This window comes from Rhinolophus ferrumequinum, chromosome 9 (assembly GCF_004115265.2).
Source record: "Rhinolophus ferrumequinum isolate MPI-CBG mRhiFer1 chromosome 9, mRhiFer1_v1.p, whole genome shotgun sequence".
In the NCBI taxonomy this organism is placed as follows: domain Eukaryota; kingdom Metazoa; phylum Chordata; class Mammalia; order Chiroptera; family Rhinolophidae; genus Rhinolophus; species Rhinolophus ferrumequinum.
This window is the reverse complement of record NC_046292.1, coordinates 22652043-22672717: the sequence shown is the minus strand read 5'-3', so window position 1 is coordinate 22672717 and position 20675 is coordinate 22652043. Positions and strand designations below refer to the sequence as shown.

At 46.5% G+C, this 20675-nt stretch overlaps 1 protein-coding gene and 1 pseudogene across 5 annotated transcripts in view; one reads left to right on the top strand and one right to left on the bottom strand.

The window, feature by feature from the left end:
* AZIN2 (antizyme inhibitor 2) overlaps positions 1–19294 on the bottom strand; it is a 29617-nt gene extending 10323 nt beyond the window's left edge. Inside the window, exons 1-9 of one of the 5 annotated variants that reach the window (XM_033115534.1) lie at positions 19155–19294; positions 18945–19062; positions 18053–18239; positions 16328–16501; positions 8101–8273; positions 7026–7160; positions 6140–6305; positions 4721–4883; positions 3249–3361 (exon numbers count right to left, since the gene is read on the bottom strand). In XM_033115534.1, the coding sequence (XP_032971425.1) occupies positions 3249–3361; positions 4721–4883; positions 6140–6305; positions 7026–7160; positions 8101–8273; positions 16328–16501; positions 18053–18157 (1029 nt within the window). In that variant the 5' untranslated portion in view covers positions 18158–18239; positions 18945–19062; positions 19155–19294. Of the gene's footprint in view, positions 1–2513; positions 2639–3248; positions 3362–4720; positions 4884–6139; positions 6306–7025; positions 7161–8100; positions 8274–11001; positions 11084–16327; positions 16502–18052; positions 18240–18944 lie in introns of those variants that run through there. The other 4 variants (XM_033115535.1, XM_033115537.1, XM_033115533.1 and 1 more) reach the window with 4 other exon arrangements.
* Positions 11105–13066, top strand: LOC117027612 (mitochondrial inner membrane protease subunit 1-like; annotated as a pseudogene).
* Positions 19295–20675: the final 1381 nt, after the last annotated feature.

The window sequence follows — 20675 nt, the reverse complement described above, 5'->3', positions numbered from 1 at the left end:
AAAAAGGTTGCATACACCATAACACCATTTTTGTAAAGTAAAAAACAAGTAAAATAAATTATAAATACATTTGGATGTGATAAAACGATATGACAGAAGACATACAAATGATCAACAGGTATATGAAAAGATGCTCACTATCACTAATTATAAAAGAAATGCAAATCAAAATCACAATGAGATATCACTTCACACCTGTTAGGAAGGCTGTTATCAAAAAACCCCCAAAGACAACATGTGTTGTGGAGAATTGGACCCTGGTGAGAATGCAAAATGGTATAGCCACTTTGGAAAACAATATGGAGGTTCCTCAAAAATTTACAACAGAACTACTATATGATCCAGCATCCCCACTTCTGGGTATATATCCAAAAAATTGAAAGCAGGATCTCTGAAAGATATTTGCTCGCTCATGTTCACTGCAGCACTATTCACAATTGCCAAACCATGGAAAGAACCTAAATGTCATCAACGGATGAATGGATAAAAAATATGTAGTGTATACATCCAATGGGATATTATTCAGCCTTGTAAAACAAGGGATATGCAACAACGTGGATGAATGCTCAGGATATCATGCTAACTGAAATAAGCTAGTCACAGTAGGACAAATACTACATGATACCACTTATATGAGGTATCTAAAATAGTCAAATTCATGGAAACAGAATAGAACTGAGGTTTCCAGAGGCTGAGGGGAGGGGAAAATGGGGAGAAGCTACTCAATGGGTATAAAATTTCCATTCTGCAAGATGAATAAGTTCTAGAGATCTGCTGTACAGCTATGTGCCTACAGACGGGAATACCGTATTATAAAATTAAAAATCTGTTTTGAGGGTGGGTCTCATATTAAGTGTTCTTACCACAGACATAGATATAGATAAAAAGAAAAAACTGTATAAAAAAAAAAACACGAGTTGAAATAGTGATGACTTTGCATGGGAAGAGACAGAGAGATGAGGTGATAAATGACAATGTTTATTACACTAAAAAGAAAGCAAAGCCAAGACCTCCCATGAAGCATTTTTATCCAAAAACTAATTGGAAATCTACTGAAATCATTAACTCTAACTATCTAGTTTCAAAAAAATACAGGGCTCCAAGAAATATATTCAATAGCACCGAAGGGAAATCCAAAGAATTCACCAGACAGAAAAATCCAGAATGCAGGAAACTACAGGACCAACAAATCTGTTTCACCAACAAATAAACAAATAAATTTAAAAAATAAAAAGCGGTTGGGGAAACCAATTGGTTAAGAGAGAGAGAGACAAACCAACCAAATGTAATATGTGGGCTTTCTTTGGCTCCTGATTTCAGCAAATCAACTATAAAAACCATTTATAAGGCAGTTGGGGAAATCCAAACACTGACTGGATGATGGTAGACTTGTTTGTTTTTTAGTTTGATGATGGTTTGTGATTTTTCAAGTCCTTATCATTTAGTGATACATACTAAAATATTTTTGAGGAAGTTTCAATAACATTTGTTCTGTACCTTTTTGTACTTTTCTCATGACATTGTTGTAGTTTATGTACTAATCTCACACACACACACACACACACACACACACACACTCACACACGTGTTTTACCCCGCAGGCCTCAGCACAATGCTTTGTATATTGAGGTACTCAAGTATTTGTTTAATTTTAAAGGGGGGGAGGGCAAGCATATTCCAATGACGAGAAGTATACCTTGAACCAAGGATTACGTTTAATACAACTTTCTATATCTGAGGCCCATAAACAAAATTTCTGGGAGTGAAGAGCAGGGGAGCAAAGCTGCCACAACAAGTAGTGAGGGGACTTTCCTTGGGGAAGTAGGTGCAGAAACCCCCAGCCCAGCTGGACCCTCTGACACACTCCCAGCACAATTATAGCTAACTTATTTTGTGTGCTGTCATTTACACAATGTCTGTCTCCACAGCCAGTCTGTGGACCCCACCCTGGATATGGTCACATTGCAGGACTTGGGAAATGGCTGATAGCCCAAAGGAAGAATCCCCAGTATCTTTCAGAGGAAGAGCAGCACGAGCCACAAAGAGCGTCAGTAATACCCTGGTGCCCAAGTCAGGAACACCAACTGGACATTAATCAAAACAGAGAAGTGGTGGGGCAGGGAGAGCAGGCTGGGACCACTTCCTGCTCATCTGACCAGCTGATGAAGCGAATAGGAAGTGAGATGGCATGTAACAGAAGAGGGGGACTGCAGGAGAGAAGAATTGGGAAGCAGCTGCCACCTGCTGTGTAACCTGGGGCTTGGTTAGCCTAGATTGGCCTGCTTCTTTCTGGGTGCAGTAGGATGTGGAATCCCACAAGAAAGCAGGCGACACTAGTGCACCACAGCAGAAAACTGAATTTCTGAGCACATCAGGGAGGCTTACTCCGACAGGCAGACATAACCACCTTGAACAACACAAGGCCTGGGCACCTGAAGGAGGGAGGGGGCTCCCTATGCCTGCAGCAGATAATAGGCAAGGAGAGCTACAAAGAGGACGGCTTTGTAGCAGGGCTTTGAAAAACTAGACAGAATGCAAAGGAAAAGAAACATACACACATATGGAAAGCTGGTGATGGTCTAGATGCTGATCAGGCACTTAGGTTTCCTTCCAGAAGAGGGACCGCACACACAAAGGCCTGGAGATGTGAAAATACAAGGGTGTGTCTGACTTTGTTTCCCCTTCACATGTCCATTGAAGCTGCAGGAGGCCCAGGGCTGGATCCCGAAGGCTAGGAAATGTTTTGCCTATTCCTGTTCTTTTGCTAATATGAAGAAAAACCACTAACGAGAACTGTTTCTTTCTACTTCTAGGAATTTACCCCAGAGCAGTCATCAGAGATGGATGTCAAGATACACTCACAATGCTCAAAAACAGGAAACCAAACGGCCAACCACTAGAGTTAGATTGGTAAAAATACTCTGCCGTCATCAAAAAGCATGTTGTCAAAGATTAGCTACGGGTATGGAAAAAGCCACATCCCATATTAAGAGAAAACACACAGGTTACAAAACAAAAGTACCCCAAACTTATGGGAATTATGGGTAATAACCTTCTTCATCTATTTTCTACAATGAATATGTTTTATTTTTAAAATTAGATAACAACACAAAAAAAATCTTATTTAAACACACCCACATAAAAGAAAAAGAATACAAAATAAACAAAAAAAGAAATCATAATAATAACTAATAATGAAATAAACACACCCACACAACTGAACGCAAGCCCATGTGGGAGAGGCTTACCTTCTGCAGGATGGGGGTAGGGCAGGTGTTGTCAAACAGGACTGAGTTGAAGAATCCATACACGCCCTCATCCAGGTGGTACACGATGGTCTTGGGGGCAGCACCGGGCTCCTCTGCAGGGAGGGAGGTGGTTAGGGGGAGGACCAGCAGCAAGATGAGGGGGGCGGGAGTGGGGAGCTGGCACAATGGTGAGTCCCACAAGGATGATGGGTTACAGAAGCAAAAGGGCTGCCCCTTCCTCAACTATGGGCTGGCTGCGGCCTCCTCCTGTGACATGAGGTTCACTGCCACATTGGAAATACTCACCCTTGCAGCTGAGTAACCCTGCCCAATACACTCACCCTGCCTGCATCTCAGCCCCTCAATGCCCCAGCAAAGGCAGAAGAGCAGCCCACCCAAACTCAAGACCCCAAGAGGTTAAGCAACTTGCTCAGAGGCACGCAATTGAGACAGTGCATGAACTGGAACGAGAAGCCAGGTCTCCTGGTGGGACTAGACAGAACAATGCCCCAGATCTATAAAGGAGGCCAGGAATGCCACACACACACACACACACACACACACACACACACACACACACCCCATTCTACCTGAAGCCCACCACCCCTCCGTATGGATTCTATCTGGGGAAGAGCACACAGACCTCAGACTCTCCTGCCTGAGGTTCCTGCAGCACAGGGCAAAACCCCAAAACCAGAGTCCCCCTGACATCTGTCACTCAAGGATCTGCCCGGAGGACTGGTCCTTCTAAAAGGGCAGGGAAGAGTGCTGATGTTGGTTGACAGTGTGGGCAGAGACGCCTTGAGTCAGCCCAAGCTGAACTTGAATCCCAGCACTGCCCCTTATCAGCTGTGTGATTTTGGGCTAGTGACTCAACCTCTCCATGCCTACATTCTCAGAATGCCTACACTCTGTCATCTGTAAAGTGGGCTTAGATAAATCTAAGTTGTCATTAATTGTTTTCATTACGTATGAGACACAGTAGGGTAAGAGCCTGTATGTAGGAGACACACATAGGGTCAAATGCAGGCTTTACCTCTTACTACCGTGTTTCCCCGAAAAGAAGACCTAGCCGGATAATCAGCTCTAATGCGTCTTTTGGAGCAAAAATTAATATAAGACCAGGTCTTATAATAAGACCAGCTAGGTCTTATTTTCGGGGAAACACGGTAGCTACTAAGCAGTTCACTTATATTCTCTCTGGCTTTCAATTTCCTCATCTATACAATGGGGTTAATAAAGTATCTATTCTCCCTAAGGTTATTTTGATCTTAATCTTCATAAAATATGAACATGCACAGGAAAAAAAGATGGCAAATAAGTGCCTTAGAGGTGAGGGGACTTGATTACAAGTTTCCCTAAAGCAAGGACCCATTCTCCAGATTCCCCCGCTCCCTAAAACCAGACCAGGCTCAGCCAGCCAGTTCCTAGCTTCAGGGAAGAACAGGGCTCTCTGCCCATCTGACACTTACCCTCCCTGCCAGGCTGGTCCAGAAGAACCTCCTTCTTAGCGGTGATGCTGACTGCCAAGGTGAAGGCCGAGGTCACGTAGTAGCGCCCCAGCTTGGCAAGGATGTCCACCCCACAGCCCTCTGGGAAGTACAGGTCCAAGGCGGAGTTGATCACAGAAACAATCTGATGGGAGGAGGTTGGGGGAACAGTTACATGTTTGAAATGTGGGGTTTATGCTGCAGACTTGCTACAGCTCTAATTGTTTCTTGAAAACTTCTTTAATTTCAGGAAGAAGGACTTGGCAGCTGCTAAGTCCCCAGCTGGTAACTGAAGACAGCTGGCCAAAAGGTAGGCGGGAGACCGAGCTGCGTCAAGCCCCTCATGCTTGTGTAAATCACCCTTCTCAGTGCCTGCACAGTGGGAAGAGGTACTCAGATTCCAGAAGCCCTGGGGCGGATCTTTCTTTCATAAATAACCAATCTCTTAAATAACACATTTTTTAACAAAAATATTCAGAAAATACAAAAAGGAAAAAGAAGATCAAAATGACCTCTAATTCTATCACCCAAATTAACCTAATCATTGTTGACTTTTTGGAGTAGCTCCTTTGTTTTTAATACAAATACTATTTTTTATTATAAACATGATAGGGCTGTGTGTTTTTTATTATAAACATGATAGGTGTGTGTGTGTTTATAACCTGTTCTACTCAAGAGACTGTGAATAACCTTTCCATGTCAATAAATGTTTTCATCATAAGGATGTTCCATAATTTAACCATCCCTGAGTGTTAGATGGACCATAGAAGTCCACTGGACTTCTGTGATGAACAAAGCTGCAGTGCTCATCTTTGAGGCTAATTCTCTGTGTCCATCGCGGATTATTTTCTTAGGGTCAGTTCCTAGATGTGGATATTCCAGGAGGAGGCTCTAACTAAGGAGCAGCGACCCCTAGTGGTTGCAGTAGGGATTGAGATGACACATTTTTCTTGATTTCATCTCACAGATGGGAAGGAGACAGGTGGACTGGTAGTGGACAGAAGGTTGGCTTTTCCTTTCCCTGTCCTCTCATCTGATGTCTCATCAGCTCACCTGAGGGTGAACAGGGCATATCCAGACCCTCAAAGAGCTTCATGATTTATGCAAATATGGCCTGGTTCAGCCTCAAATCTGTGTGTGGGCTGGAGTCAGACAGAGCTAGGTGTCTGACTGTGCACAGCAGCCAGCTGTGCGGTGGACTCAGAAAGTGACATAACTTCTATGTGCCTCATGTGCTCAACTGTTACACAAGTTAATAATAAGATCCAGGCAAAGCACAGCACAGCACATGGCACATGGGACCCGCTCACAATTGGCTCCCCACCTACTGTCATTTTTACCCTCCCCGCCCCACCGCCACCCCCACAGAGTCCAATGAGACAGTGCTGGTCCCAGGGTTACCTCTTCGAATCTCACTTTGGCCTCCTCCACTCCAGGGAAGCTGCCACCAACGTCCAGGATGTGCATCTTATGGCCCAGCTCGGCGCCCATTTCAAACACAAGCCGGGCATCTGCGATGGACTGAGCATAGGCCTGAGGGTCAGGACAGCCACTGCCAATGTGAAAACTGGGAAGGAAGGAAGAGTCTCGGCTCACATGCTAGGCCCCAAATGCTACCACCTTAGCATGTTGGACAGACATATTGGACATGGTGCCCATTTGACAGATGTAATGACTGAGGGCCTAAGAGGTTAAATAGGTTGCCAGGGGCCATGTGGCAAGTGACGAATGGACAGGAGTCTAGATCCAAGGCCCCGTGGCCTTTCATGCCCCTGCCATCCCTCCATTCTGGCCCTAGGGCTGGGCCTTCAGGGATGAAGGCCAGCTCCTGAGTCAGCCAGATCTGGATGTACCCCTCAGTCAGCAGTGTGACCTACCTGGGCTTTAGTTTCCCCACCTGTAAAGTGGGGATAAAACCCCACAAGGCTGTGGGATAATGTACATGAAACGTTTAGCACAGGCCCTGGCATGCCCTAAGTACAGAGTAAACGCAAGCTATCTTGTTAGGTCATTGCTATTCTTCCACATTCCTGCAAGGAGAGAGGCAGAGCAAAGGTGAGGCCTACAGGCTGGGAAAACTCCTGCAAACCCAGGTCCCTCCTGGAACCTCCTGGGACAAGACGTGGGGACTGTGTGGTTGAGGCAGCAAGACACTCCACACCTTCTTTCCAAAGGACAGGCCCTCCTTGGAGGCCCCAGGGGAGGTCTCATACAGAATTGATTAATTCCTGGGTAAGAGGCAGTGGGCCTGACATGGGTGGGGATGGCGGGGTCCCCAGGCACTCACCTCACACCTACCACATCGACGTGACTCTTCTTGGCATTTTGAAGCAGGCGTCTGCAGGATTTCAGTGACGCTCCAAACTTGAGGCAGAGGCGGCTCCGGGAGTGGGAGTCATTGGTGGCAATGCACAGAACCATCCTGAGGAAACAGGGCACCTCTGCTGGGTGGACCCCTCCCCTCACCCCAACCACTTCTTCTCTGAGTGAAGGGTGTGAACCACGTGGCTCAGAGTCGCCCAACCCCACAGGCCCCCTGACCCCTTCCTCTCCCTGCACAGCCAACGAATCAACCTCCAAGTGCTACCCAATCCATTCCCTAAATGGCCCTGGACCCCACCAGTTCTCCCCTGGGCAGCTCCACTTCCCCTACACCAACCAGGCATTTCCAATTTTTCTTGTCTGTGGGGAACTATTTTTCAAACAGTCTTATTGATGCAATATCATGTAAAACAGACAAAATGGAAGCTCCTTTGGATGAACCAGAGTGGCCCACCATTTGGCCTGCCCTTTACCCTAAGGCCCCTCCCTGGAATCCTCAGGGTGCCAAGTGACCAGAGAGCCTCATCCCGAGCAAAATGTCCAGCCCTGACCTCTTGCAAAGTCCATTTGCGTCAGGTCCCTGCCCGTGACGGGTGTCATTCACTATCTCCCTCACCTCTTGCACACGCTATGTTCCAGCCACACCAAACTTCTGCTTATTCCCTCAAAGATCCCAAGTTATTTCCGACCTCCATGTGTTTGTTTTTGCAGTTTACTCTGATATACTGTTTGTGCCCTCCCCAAATTCTATTCATTACTCAAGGCCCACTTCAAATGCCACCTCCTACGTGAAGCTTTCCTAAACACGCCCTCGCTCTCAGCCATGACTTTGACCTCCATAACACTGTGGGCTTTGCTCCGCCTGGGCTGTAATCAGTTATTTCTGCCTTTGTGCTAGCCATTCCCTGGCATCCTGAGTCCAGTCCAGGGGTGCGTGCCCCAATCTCCTGTGACGTGGCTGGGTCTAGGGCAGGGTTCTCGGCTCCAACTCCACTCCTCCCACCCTCTCCACCTCCCCACATGAGTGGCTCTCAGCTTACTTGGCACTTGGGTGGCTCTTCACCACCTTTGCCAGCTCCATCTCGTTGTCAAAGCTCAGAAGCTGGACCCCAAGCTTGGCAGCATACTTGATCTGTGCAATTTGCTTACAGGGGTTGGCGTAGATGATCTTACTGGCAGGGACACCAATACGCTGGACCAACTCCATCTCTGCCTGTGGGGTCCCAAAGGTGGTGGTGAGGAAGCACCAGGGCCTGCTGGGCCCACAGAGGCCAAGGAAGCATAGATGAGGGGCAAAGTCACAGCTACGCATGCAGAGGTCGACAAGAAATGGGCCTCACTTTCAGACAACAGATGTACAAAAATCGGGATTCATGTCGGTTCACCATTCTTTGATAGGCAGGGCTGCCATGTACAGTTGTGCAGGTGGTGCACTGCACAATCCTAAGCAGGGACGGGGTCCCACTCACAAAGAATACATGGTAGATTTGTATATTTATTACAACTTCCTGGTAGCAAAGCATCTTATTCGAACAAAATCAGTATAGTTAGTATAACAATTAAGTATCTTAAGGAAGGGGTACATTTGTTAATTCACCCAAAGGCACTCCATGGACTCATGGTGGCCCTGACCAGACTTCTGACACATTTTCCTGGCAGATTTAAGTGGTTAGAGAATATTACTTGATGTACTAGAAAGTTCACAAAACTACAAGTATTTTTGACACAGGCCTGCTGTGTGCACGACACTGTGCTGGGTGACACAGCAAGCCCCTCTCCCCACAGGGCCTCCTCTTCCTCACCTTTACAGAACACTACTCCACCTGATTGCTGTATTCTCAATACAGACAAATGACGATGACGGCAGCAGCCATGGTCATTGATCACCCACCACAAGCAGGCACCGAATGAGATGCTTTACATCAGGTGTTGGCAAACTTTTTCCACAAGGGGCCAGAGAGTAAATACGAGTAGTTTAGGCTTTGTAGGCCGTACGGTTTATGTCATAACTACTCCACTGCCATTGTAGCACCAAAACAGCTGCAGCAGACAATGCATAAGTGAATGAGCGTGGCTGTGATGTAATAAAACTTTACAGAATCAGCAGTGGGCTGGATTTGGCCCACCATCCACAGCTTACCAACCCTTACTTTAGATTAACTTTTATCCACTCCTTCCGATAACCCCATCATGTGGGTATTAGCTCCATTCGAGAGAGAAAGAAACTGATGCTTAGAAAGGCTATGTAGCAAATAGGTGGCCAAACCAACTTTCAAACTCGGGTCTGACTTGCCACGATTAAGGGAAGGAAGTTGAAAGGAAGCCACGCTAGGAGACATAGGACTATTGTTTAGCCATCCTGAGTTTGTAATAAGACCCTATTCTAATTTAGCAGCTTTTCAGCATGAAGTATTTATGTGCATTAATTTAGCAGCTTTTCAGCATGAAGTATTTATGTGCATTATCTCAGATGATGCTGATAACTATCCTATGAGATATTTATTGGCCACATTCTACAGAGGACAAAATTGAGTTCAGAGAGGTCCACCAGCCTGTGGGGACACAGCCAGTAAGTAGCAGAGTGGGACACAAAGGCCTAACTCCAGAGCTGTTATTCCTGCCACCAAAGCTTGCTTCCAAAGACCCTGAATCCATGTGTATATGAAAAGTGTTTTCGCTCCCTGCATCATCACATGACGTGAGAGGAAGAAGCAATGCTAGCACTTTGGGGACCTGTGGTTTAGGTTTGATTATAAATATTTAAATAATGACCATTTAATCATCAGGGAAACGCAAATCAAAAGCACAGTGACACCTGTCAGAAGGGCTATTATCAAAAACAGAAGAAATAATAAGTGTTGGTGAGAATGTGGAAAAAAGGAAGCCTCATACACTGCTGGTGAAGTTGTAAACTGGTGCAGCCACTATGGAAAATGGTATGCAGATTCCTCAAAAAATTAAAGATAGAACTACCATATGACCTAGCAATCTCACTTGTGGGTATTTATCCAAAGAAATCGAAAACACTAATTCAAAAAGATGTATGCACCCCTATAATCATTGCAGCATTATTTACAATATCCAAAATACGGAAGCAGCCTAGGTATTCATTGATACATGAATGGATAAAGAAGATGTAATATACGGAACATTATTTAGCCATAAAAAAGAATGAAATCTTGCCATTTGCGATAAAATGGATGGACCTAAGAGTATTATGTGAAATAAGTCTGACAGAAAAACAAATACCATATCATTTCACTTATGTGTGGACTCTAAAGAACAAAATAAATGAGCAAACAAAACAGAAATAAACTCATAAATACAGAGAACAAATTGATGGTTGTCAGAGGGGAAAGAGGTTGGGGGCTGAGTGAAAAAGGTGAAGGGAGTTCAGAAAAAATGGTTGATAAAATCTTGAATTTTTTTTTTATTTTGTTAATTTATCTCAATAAAAGCCCACTGGAACTCAAAAAAAAAAAAAAAAGGTGAAGGATTAAGAAGTACAAACTACCAGTTACAAAATAATTAGTCACAGGGACGTAAAGTACAGCATAGGGAATAGTCAAGAATATCAGAATAATTTTGTGTGGTGAAAGATGGTTACTAGATTTATCATGGTAATTACTTTGTAAGGTATATAAATGTCTAATCACTATGTTGTACACCTGAAACTAATATAATATTGTATGTCAACTATAATTTAAAAATAATTTTTAAAAAAAGGAAAAAATAACCATTGTTATGATTACTATATGCCAGTCACTGTATTAAATATTTTGTATACATTCTTATTTAATCCTCATAATAATCTTATGAGATAGGAAACAGAGGCTTAGAGAGGTTAAGTCCAAAGTAACACAGTTTACAAGTGACACAGCTGGAATTCTAACCCAGGACTGTCAGACTTGAGCACACCAGCTCTCAGCCATAGTACTTACTATGATGGAGAATTCAACTTCGATCCTGAGTTGACATGTATTTCTGGAGCATCCACTGAGTTGCCAGGCTGTATGGTAGGTGCTAATGAAAACAAGTGGTGAGTAAAGCAGATAGGGTCTCTGACCCTGTGGCACTTTCAGGCAGGTAAGGAAGACAGGTAGGAACTAATGAACACTGAATAATGATGGAATTACAAATGGAGCAGAGCCATGAAGAAAAGGTACAGTATACTAAAGAGAATGTGGGATGGGGAGACGTGGGTGTAGGACTGAAGGAGAGCCTTCCGGAAAGTCAAAAATTTAAGCTGAGCCCCACAAGAGGCCTTGGCCAAGCCAAGATGGAAGGAACGTTTCTGGTAGAAGAAGCCCCTGTGCAGAGGTTGTGAGGCTAGAAGTTGCTCAGCCTGATCCAGGTACAAAGCCCGGTGGAATAGCCTGGACAGGAGCGTGCAGTGGAGTAGATGAGGTGGGAGGGAGCTGGCCAGAGCCAATGGGGAAACCAAGAAGGCTGAGGTGGATTCATATTTTATCCTGCAAGTAATGGGAAACAGTTTGTAGGGTTTCAAGAATGGAAATGACACGGTCAGATTTGCATTTTAAATGCAAGGTCTAAATGCAGATCACTCTGGCTACCATGTAAAAATGGCCTGAGAATTGTGGGGAGACTGGTGACAACCATCCTGGGAGAGATGACAGAGGCTGCGCTAGAAATGAGGGGGAGATGTGTTATGGAGGCAGGGCTGGCAAGCGTGGGGATGTAGGGTGAGGGTGTCTGCGGAGGGACTCCATGCCCAGCAAACCAAGGGACCCTTCTCGAAGGGAAGATCATGAGTGCATTTGAACACACTGGGTTCCAGGCATCCTGTTTTATTATTAAGTCAGCAGCTGGTTATATAGGTCTGGGCTGGAGATCAAAACATGGGAGGTGGTGGCATATTGATGGCATTTAAAGCCACGGAAGGAGATGAAGGAGATTCCCTAAGCAGAGGGAGCGTTTATAAGAGAAGGGAGCCTGAGACAGAATCCAGAGGAATTCTCCCATTTAGAGAGTGGTGGAGTATGAGGAAAAGCTGGCACTAGGACCTGTAGAGATGTGAGAAGACAGATCACGTCTCCAGAAAAGGCAGAACAATACAGAGATTATGATGTCATTCCTGTCAAAGCAAAGCCAGTCCTACAACTTGGGTCTGTCTGGAAGGAGGTGTGGAAGGAGGTGTGGAGGGAGGTGTCGCAACTGTCAGAGGCACCCAGTGAGGGTGGGGCAGGCACAGGCAGCATTCACTTTCATCTGGTACACTTCTGAAGTCTTTAAAGTCGGAGCATCTGTTATTGTTGAGTAGTTTTTAAAAGGCTATGTCATGAGAATCTTCCCGGGTTCTTTGGGGCTGGAGGAATCCCGAAACCGTGGATTACTCATATATGCTTTGAGACATGCTTTAGATGTTTTTTTCTGGAAGCCCTGCAACTACCCTAAAAATTGAACGTATTGTAGAACAGACGTATGGCCAATGGTGGCAGAGTCTACATAGAACTATGCTTCGTGGTGTTCTGAGAAAAACCTTTCGACTTGTTGGCTATACTATTCAGTATGGCTGTATAGCTCATTGTGCTTTTGAATACGTTGGTAACAATTCAAAATTCAGATGTTGTCTTTGCTGAAAACCTTAGTCAACATTTTTATGGTATCCAAAGAGGTGACATTGTGATTGCAAAAAGCCCAAGCGATCCAAAATCAAATATTTGTAAAAGAGTAATTGGGTTGGGAGAAGACAAAATCCTCATCAATAGTCCATCAGATTTCTTTAAAAGCCGTAGTTATGTGCCAACGGGTCATGTTTGGTTAGAAGGTGATACTCTACAGAATTCTACGGATTCCAGGTACTATGGACCTATTCCATATGGACTAATAAGAGGACGTATCTTCTTTAAGATTTGGCCTCTGAGTGATTTTGGATTTCTACATGATAGCCCTAATGGTCACAGATTTTCTGATGATTAGCAAACATTTATTCTTTTGATTTGATTATTGTCTCCTGCTCAAGTGAATTTGTTATCGCCACTGAGACCATGTACTTTCTAATAAACTATTTGCTATTCAAAAAAAAAAAGGCTATGTCATTAAATGGGGGGTTGCTATTCAATGAGTGTCAAGTTTCAGTTCTGCAAGAAGAGTAAGTTCTAGAGATCTGCCATACAACATATTGCCTACAGTTAACAATATTGTATTGTACACTTAAAAATTTGTAAAGGGGATAGGTCGCATGTTAAGTGCTCTTACCACCAAAAAAAAAAAAAAAAAAGTTGAATACTGTACAAAGGCCAGATAATAATAAGAGGACCAAGGAGTGTCCCCAACCAAGTCTAAATGCATCAACATGGACAGACCTCCAAAAGCTGCTTGAAAGCTATTGCCAAACAGTACATAACATATGACCTTCTATATTTTATTACAAAATCATGAACTATTTTATATATTTTCTATGGATCATAATTGTACGTATTTTGTAAATACTATTATATACACCCACCAGACTCAAACTCATAATAGCGATTATTTCTGTAGACATAAAGCTGATGTCCTCTGTGTGTGTGTGTGTGTGTGAATACACATGTCATTTGAATAAATCAAAATGAAGGTTTAAACTGAAGTACTCACTAGATCATGGAGATGCTTGTAGTAGTGAGTGGAGGTGGGGAAACAATGGCATAAGGGAAAGTGACAAGTGAGTGCAGACACACGAGTGTAGACAACTCAGTTTGGCCATGAAGGAGCAAGGGATGGGGTGAGGGGTGATGTGGTGTCCGGGGAAGGCTTTTTAAGATGGAAGCATGGAAGAGATAGCAAGACAGAGCAAGGGATTGGGGCAGGAGAGATGACCTAAGGTCCTTGGGAAGGTGAGTGGACCAGAGCCCCGTGCAAGGCATGGCCTGTGCCCTTGACCCTGGAGCCTCTGTGATGAGCATCCGGACACCCCGCCCCAGCTGAAGCCAAGCCGTCCGTCAATGTCAGCCAAGGCAGTGTGCTAAGCATGGCCACCAGCTATGGCGGACCAGAAGAGGGCAGCCTTGGACTTCTATGAAAAGCTGGGCGGCCTGCAGACACCTCTCAGAAAATGCACCCCAAGGTCTGCGTGATTTCACCCACCAGGAGGGGTGACCTTTCCCAGCCCTCAAAGTTAGCATTTGTCACCAGCCTAGCCACAGCTCAGCCCTCCCCTCCCAGGATCTTGGAAAAGACAGCAGCCATAGAATCACAGACCTCATTGCTATACTCAAGCAGCCACTTCCCAGTAAGCCACTCAACCTTCTGCCTCTTTTCCTTATACGTTAAATGCTTCCTCAGAGGATTGTTGTCAGAATTATGGTAATAATAATTACCTCACAGGATTGTTGTGAGAACAAAATGAGATCATGTACAAAAAACGCTTGGCAAAGCGCCTGGCACAACAGAAGCATTTAGCAAACGGTAGATGCTTTTAAGGTCTCCACTGATTTCAAGGACTTTCTAAGCCCTAATATCCCACAGCTCTGCCCTTTGGAGCCCAGCCCCTGAGGCTAGAAGTTTCCAGAAGCAGAGGACTCTAATCAGTGGGGCTTGGTCCTGTTCTTCACCCCCAGACCAAGGGCGCCAGAAAAGGGGCCCCTTCCTCCTTGCCCAGAGCAGAGACCCAGCACGTGCAGGAGAAAGACCTGGCTATGCTACCAGTAAGCGGAGTGCCGTTGGCCCCCGTTTCCCCAACTGTAAAATGGCAAACTCTCTCTCTTTGCCCCTCACAGGGCTTTATGTCACACATGCACATAACTAGGTGCACAAAGCAGGAGCTAATGCAAAGGGTGACAAGAGGGAGAGACTCATCTATCAGTGCGAGCATTAACACTCGTCTCTGATAAAGGTTGAACTGCTTGTTCTGACCGGCTCACCCTGGTGCACACCTGTCCTCACTGGAATCCCTCCAGCCCTGACATCCTGCCCTGGCTAGCTCTCCTCCTTTCTCTCCCAGGAACCCTTTCTAGAACTCTCTCCACAACACCCAGCCATATTGATGACTTCAAAGGGGCTTACAAGGGATTTTAAAAAGGGTTCCCCTCAAAATAATCATTACTAACCATTAGAAAAATAACAGTAATGACAATATCACACACCAGTGCCTACAGTTAACAATATTGTATTGTACACTTAAAAATTTGTAAAGGGGATAGGTCGCATGTTAAGTGCTCTTACCACCAAAAAAAAAAAAGTTGAATACTGTTCAAAGGCCTGCTCCCACCGTAGGGCCTTTGCACTTGCGGTTCCCTCTGCCTAGAATGCTCTTCCCTTGGTCATCCACCGGGTTTGATTGATTCTTTGCTTCCTTCAGGTCTGTGTTCAAATTTCAGCAAAGCCTTCCCTGGCCAAACCATCTAAAAGTGCTATCTTCTTTCCCAACATTTCCTACTTCCTTTTCCCACTTCAATTTTCTCCACAGCATTTACCATATAAAATACTGTCAATTTTCATTGTTTAACTTGTTTTTTAGAAAGTAAACTCCATGAAGGACCAGGCTTTTTTTTGTTCTGTTCACCTGTTAAATTCCCACCTAGAATAGTACTTGGCCCCACAGAAGGTGCCCAATAGATGTTTGTTGGATGCATAAATATATCCAAAGCTGTACTCTGAGGAAAGTTTATGGCTTAAAGTCTTTTTCAAATAAGAACACGATGAAAATAGATAAACTAAGCATTCAACTCAAGGACAGCAGAGTCTCTTACTCAACACTGTACTGCCAGCCCCACCTAGCACAGTGATTAGCGCATTATAGGAGCTCAATGAATAAAAATTTTTTAAAAAGTAAATAACTAAAGTAAATCTAAAGAGAGCAGGAGGGAATTAAGACAATAGCGTTAATCAAATTAGAAAGTCAGCAGGATGGACAAAGTAACAAAATTCTAGAAGAATTAGTTAAGAAAATGTAATCGCACATTATTAAGATTATAAAAGAAAAAAAAGAAAATAAGAGGTTTTTATTTTGTTTTGCTTTGTCTTGTTTTAATTAGAATACTATGTATACGTAGCTTTATGTCAAGTTTGGAAACTGCCATTTAAAAAGGTGACCCATCTACCCAGGGACGCACAGGATTCCAATTTGGAACTTCAAGGCTGGCAAATTCCATGCTTGTTTCTCCCTCCCTCATCCCTTAAAGCCCCTTCCAAGTGAGTGGCCCTCCCCAGAGGGCATGGGCCAATTGTAGGTCACTCCTGCTTCCCCAGGGCCCACCTACAGCAGTCCTGTGTGTGTGTGTTCAGTGTGCTGCAAGGGTCAGTGTGCTGGTTGGGACAGCGGCTCACCTTGTTGGCACAGCTGAAGCCCAGCCCCAGCTCGGCCAGGACCTTTAGCACGCCTGGGCTGCTGTTGCACTTGACAGCGTAAAAGGGCTGAACTCGAGGCAGGCACTTCAGAAAGCAGAAGTGCTTCCTCACTACTGCACCCAGGTCGGCCACGAAGAAGGCAGCAACCTCGCCCTGCACAACAAGAGGGATGAATGTGAGACCCCACCCTGCTCCCTCCTTGGGCATGCCCTCTACAGTCCTCCCAAGTACCTGCTCCAAGCTCGGCTCTGGCCATGAAGTTACCTTGCTCTAAATTCTCTGGGGCTCCACAAGTCTCTAGGACTAAAGGCAAACTCCCCAGCCTGGCATTCGAGGCCCTGTGATCCTGCCCCAGTCCCTCGCCTTGCTGCAGCTCAAACCCCAGCTGCACAATGGATCATTTATTTTCCCACCTCCATGCCTGTTCCCACCATGCTCTCCACAAAGAATACCCTTCCTCGCTTGTGTCTGGCAAGTTCTTAATCTGCCTTCAGGTTTCAGGGCAAACACCACCTCCCCCAAACCAAGAAGATCACCCTGCCTTTCATGTTCCCACTGCATGTTGCACCTGCTTCCTAAGTATCAGAACTGGGTTTGCATGTCTTCTCCAGAAAAAGATAAATTCCTTGAAGGCCAAAGCTATGGCCTACAGCCCGTTGCTTTTCACATATCTCTGCTCCATGAAGCCTTGAGATAGTCTCACTGCCACTGCAACCCATGCCTGTGGACAAGTGGCCATCACAGATTTGCTGAGGACCAAACACGTATGAGGCTATGGGGAGACCACATTACTGAAACCTTCCCTGGGACTCAGTTTTTCTTTACGCAACACTTTTTTTTACTAATGCCCACTTGGTGTCTGACATTATGCTAAGGGACAGAGATGACCAGACAGGGCTCTAGCCCTGAAGAAACTTGGGTCTGGAAGAGAACAAACCCCTTACACAGTCACAAACCCATTAAATAAATGCTAGATGGAAATTTCTACACCATGCAGTGGGGGCCACCGAGAAAGAAAATACAAAATCTACCTGAGTAATCAGGAAAATGTGAGTAATAAAGAATGAGTAGAAATAGGTAAGAGAGAGAGAGAGGCCAGGAGAAGGGTATTCTACACAAAGGAGTGATAACAGAGCACATGACGTCACTGGGTCATTCTGGCAGAGTAGTTCAGCTCTGATGAAGCATAATCTATACCATGGGAGAAGCCAGAAATGGGGCTATGAAGGCAGAGGGGTTCTGACTTGATCCTGTAGGCAGTGGGGGACGGCCAAAGAATTCTGATTTTTGAGCAGGTCTGTGATAAAATAGGTGAGGGTGGGACGAGGCAGGGAGGAGGTAGGGGGGCCAAAGACAGGCTCCAGATTCCGGAGGAGCACCCTGGAGGGTATTTTAAGGAGGCTCAACTCACAGAGCTTGGCGATGCCTAGGTGTGTGGGGGAAGCCAGGGCTTCCAGGTTTCTGACCTAGCGGGCCAGGTAGATGATGGTGGTGCTGCCATCAAGGCAGTGAACAGGCCGGGCAGGTTCAGGGACAAGGACCAGGAACCGGGGATAAAATGAGCCCAAGTCTTGCAAATGGTAAGGATTGAATACCAAATACTAAGTGAAAGAATAAGATAAGTGACCCCAGGGGCCTTTTCAGAGGAGGCATCTGGGCCTGCACAGGGAACAAGGAACCCAACCGGAACTCGCAGCCCCTCACCATGGTGGCCTGTGAGGCCCCCAGAGTGAGCTCCTCCAGCAGGTCTCGGGTGCTGAAGCCCTCCTCCACCATCACGAAGTCCGTTTCATCCAGGTAGCCAGCCATACTGAGGAGGAGCAGATGGTCTGGATGGAGCCGCTGCTGCGGCCGCCGCCGCTGCCTGCCGCCTTAGAAAGTATGCAACACACTGCGGAGAGCGGTGGGGGCGGGAGTGAGGGAGGCGCTGGCCTGGGTGCCGAAGGGAGCAGGCTGGCCTCCGCAGAGCTCCCTCTCTTCCCCAGGCCAGGGCTCCCAGTTCTGTCACACCCCACCCCCAGCACAAGCCTGGGGACCTTAGGTTCACTGAGAAGAGTAGGGGCCATCAGGTATCCTGGACTGGGACCCCCAAGGCATTATATGCCTAGATGTCACGTCCTCTCTGAGCCTCAGTTTCCCCATTTGTAAATGGATGGACTGTTTTAAAGATCCTTTCCAGTTCTGAAATTCGGGTTTTAGTAAAAAGGGAAAGAAAGAGAGCAAGGAAGCAGGAAAGCCTAGAATCTTGGGTGGTCAAGTTTCCAAGGTGCATCCCCATCCCCGCCCTGACCACGCCCACCTAAAGTGGGCAGAAGTGGCTCCGCCAGGAGTCTCAGACCCAGAGAGGGAGCTTGAGTTCGAGTCCGCTCTGTGCTACATGACCTTGGGTACGCCTGGTCCCTCTCGGAGCCTCAGTTTCACCGTTTGTAAATGGGGACGGGCTGGTCTTGGCGTGCTAGGATTCTAAGCGTGCATGGGGGCGCCACGCGGGCTCCCCGGGCGAGAACCAAAGGCTGAGGTTCTGCCCGGGTGAGCCCTCCCGAGGGCAGAACCGAGGTCCCGCCCCCACCACACACACACACACATACACTCTTACCAAGCCCGGTCCTCCTCGGGGGCCAGAGCCAGGCGCGCTGCTAGGGGGGGTCGCCGGTGACCTCGAAACTTGTGCAACACCCCGAGGAGGAGTGGCCGTTGCGGAGCCGAGGCCCCTGCTGAAAGGAGGCAAGAGGGGCCAGGGGCAGGTCATCACTGGAAGCGAGGGCGCCCGTTCCCCGAGGCTCTCCGAATCACTCCCCGCACTCGCCTTAAAACGCATTTACACGGCTTCGGCCCATAGATCTCCCCAGCGAGTGAATCGGATCCTCCGCGCCTCCGTTCGCTCGCTCCCCCCGGCTCGGGCCCCGCGGCCTGCGCCCCGCCCGCCCAGCAGCCACCGACCCCCACGCCCCGCTTTCTGCCGGCGGCCCGTTTATATAGGCCCCGCCCAGACCCCGCCCTGGCACCCAAGCCCCGCCTCCCCGGCCACCCTCCCCCCTTCGTAGCCCTGGCAACCGGGTGCCGCCATCCCATTGGTCGATTCTGACATAAAGCATTCAGCTCTGCCAGCCGGCTCCGCAAACCTGAGTCTCAATACTTCTGCTGATCCATGGTCCACCGCTTCCCCACACCAGGGAATCGGAACTGCAGGGCCGCCACCACAAAATCCCGGGCCTCTACGCGGTGGGAAGTTTAGGTCTTGGATCTTGGATCTTAGAGAGTGGGCAGGAAGCCCGGAAGTTTCCTGTTTGCTCTGGGAAGCCTTTTCTGTGACTACCTCCTCTCCTCTGTCTGGTAAACTGTTCTCTCATCCCTAAAAGTCCCGCTCACGGGTCATGTCTTTGTATTACTTTTCTAATAAAATCCTTTTTATTTAATTGCCTCTTCCAGCATCTTCTCTGATTCCTCCAACTCAAACCCCAGCTAAAATGCCTTCAGAGGGCCTTCTTGTAGTTTTTCCCAGCTCAGAGCCATCCCTCCCTTCTTTCCATCCTCTGGCAAACTCCTATCTTCTCTCAAATGAAATGTGTCTCCTTCGGAGTAGGTAAGCATTCTCTAACTTCCCCAACTCAAAGTATTTCTTCTCTTCTATACGAGACAAACTGCTGCTCATCCATAAAATTTCCGGATAATGTCACCTCCCCCGATTGAGCCTCCCATGACTTTCCTAGCCTGTTGGAGCAATGGAACTCACAAACACTTAGGAGGAGTTTGTGGGACTCCTTTGGCCCTGGTTACCTACAGCGTGAGATTCCGGTTGTTGCTTTACACGGTTGTTTGGTTACACTTCCCAGAGCGTCTGTGAGCTCCCAGGGGCAGGAACTAAGTGCCTGGCTCCTCAGAGTGCCCATTGCCTGGTATAAAGAAGAGTGCTAAAGAGGATTCAAAATCTGTGTTATTTGAAAGCTAATTCAAAAGTTCATCTGCAACAGTAATCGTACGAGAACAGTTAAGACATTCTTGAAAAAGAAGAAGGGGGACTTCCCTCTACCAGATATCAAAGTATTTTATAAAGCTGTAGTCTTTGAAACAGCATAGTGCTTGCAGGAAGAGACAGCGGTAACACAGAACAGTCTAGAATAGTCTCCCGCATATTGGAGAACGTAGTACACAATGGAGGCAGCATTTCAAATCAGTGAGACCAAAGGGCTTTTGGTCTAACATATGTGTTCATGTTCCCTGTCAGGCTGTAGGCTTCTTAAAAGGCAGAGGCACTGCTAGTCCTGCCTCAGTAGCTCCCTAGGGCACCCTGCACAACTTAATCAGAACATAGATGGTGTAAAGCAGT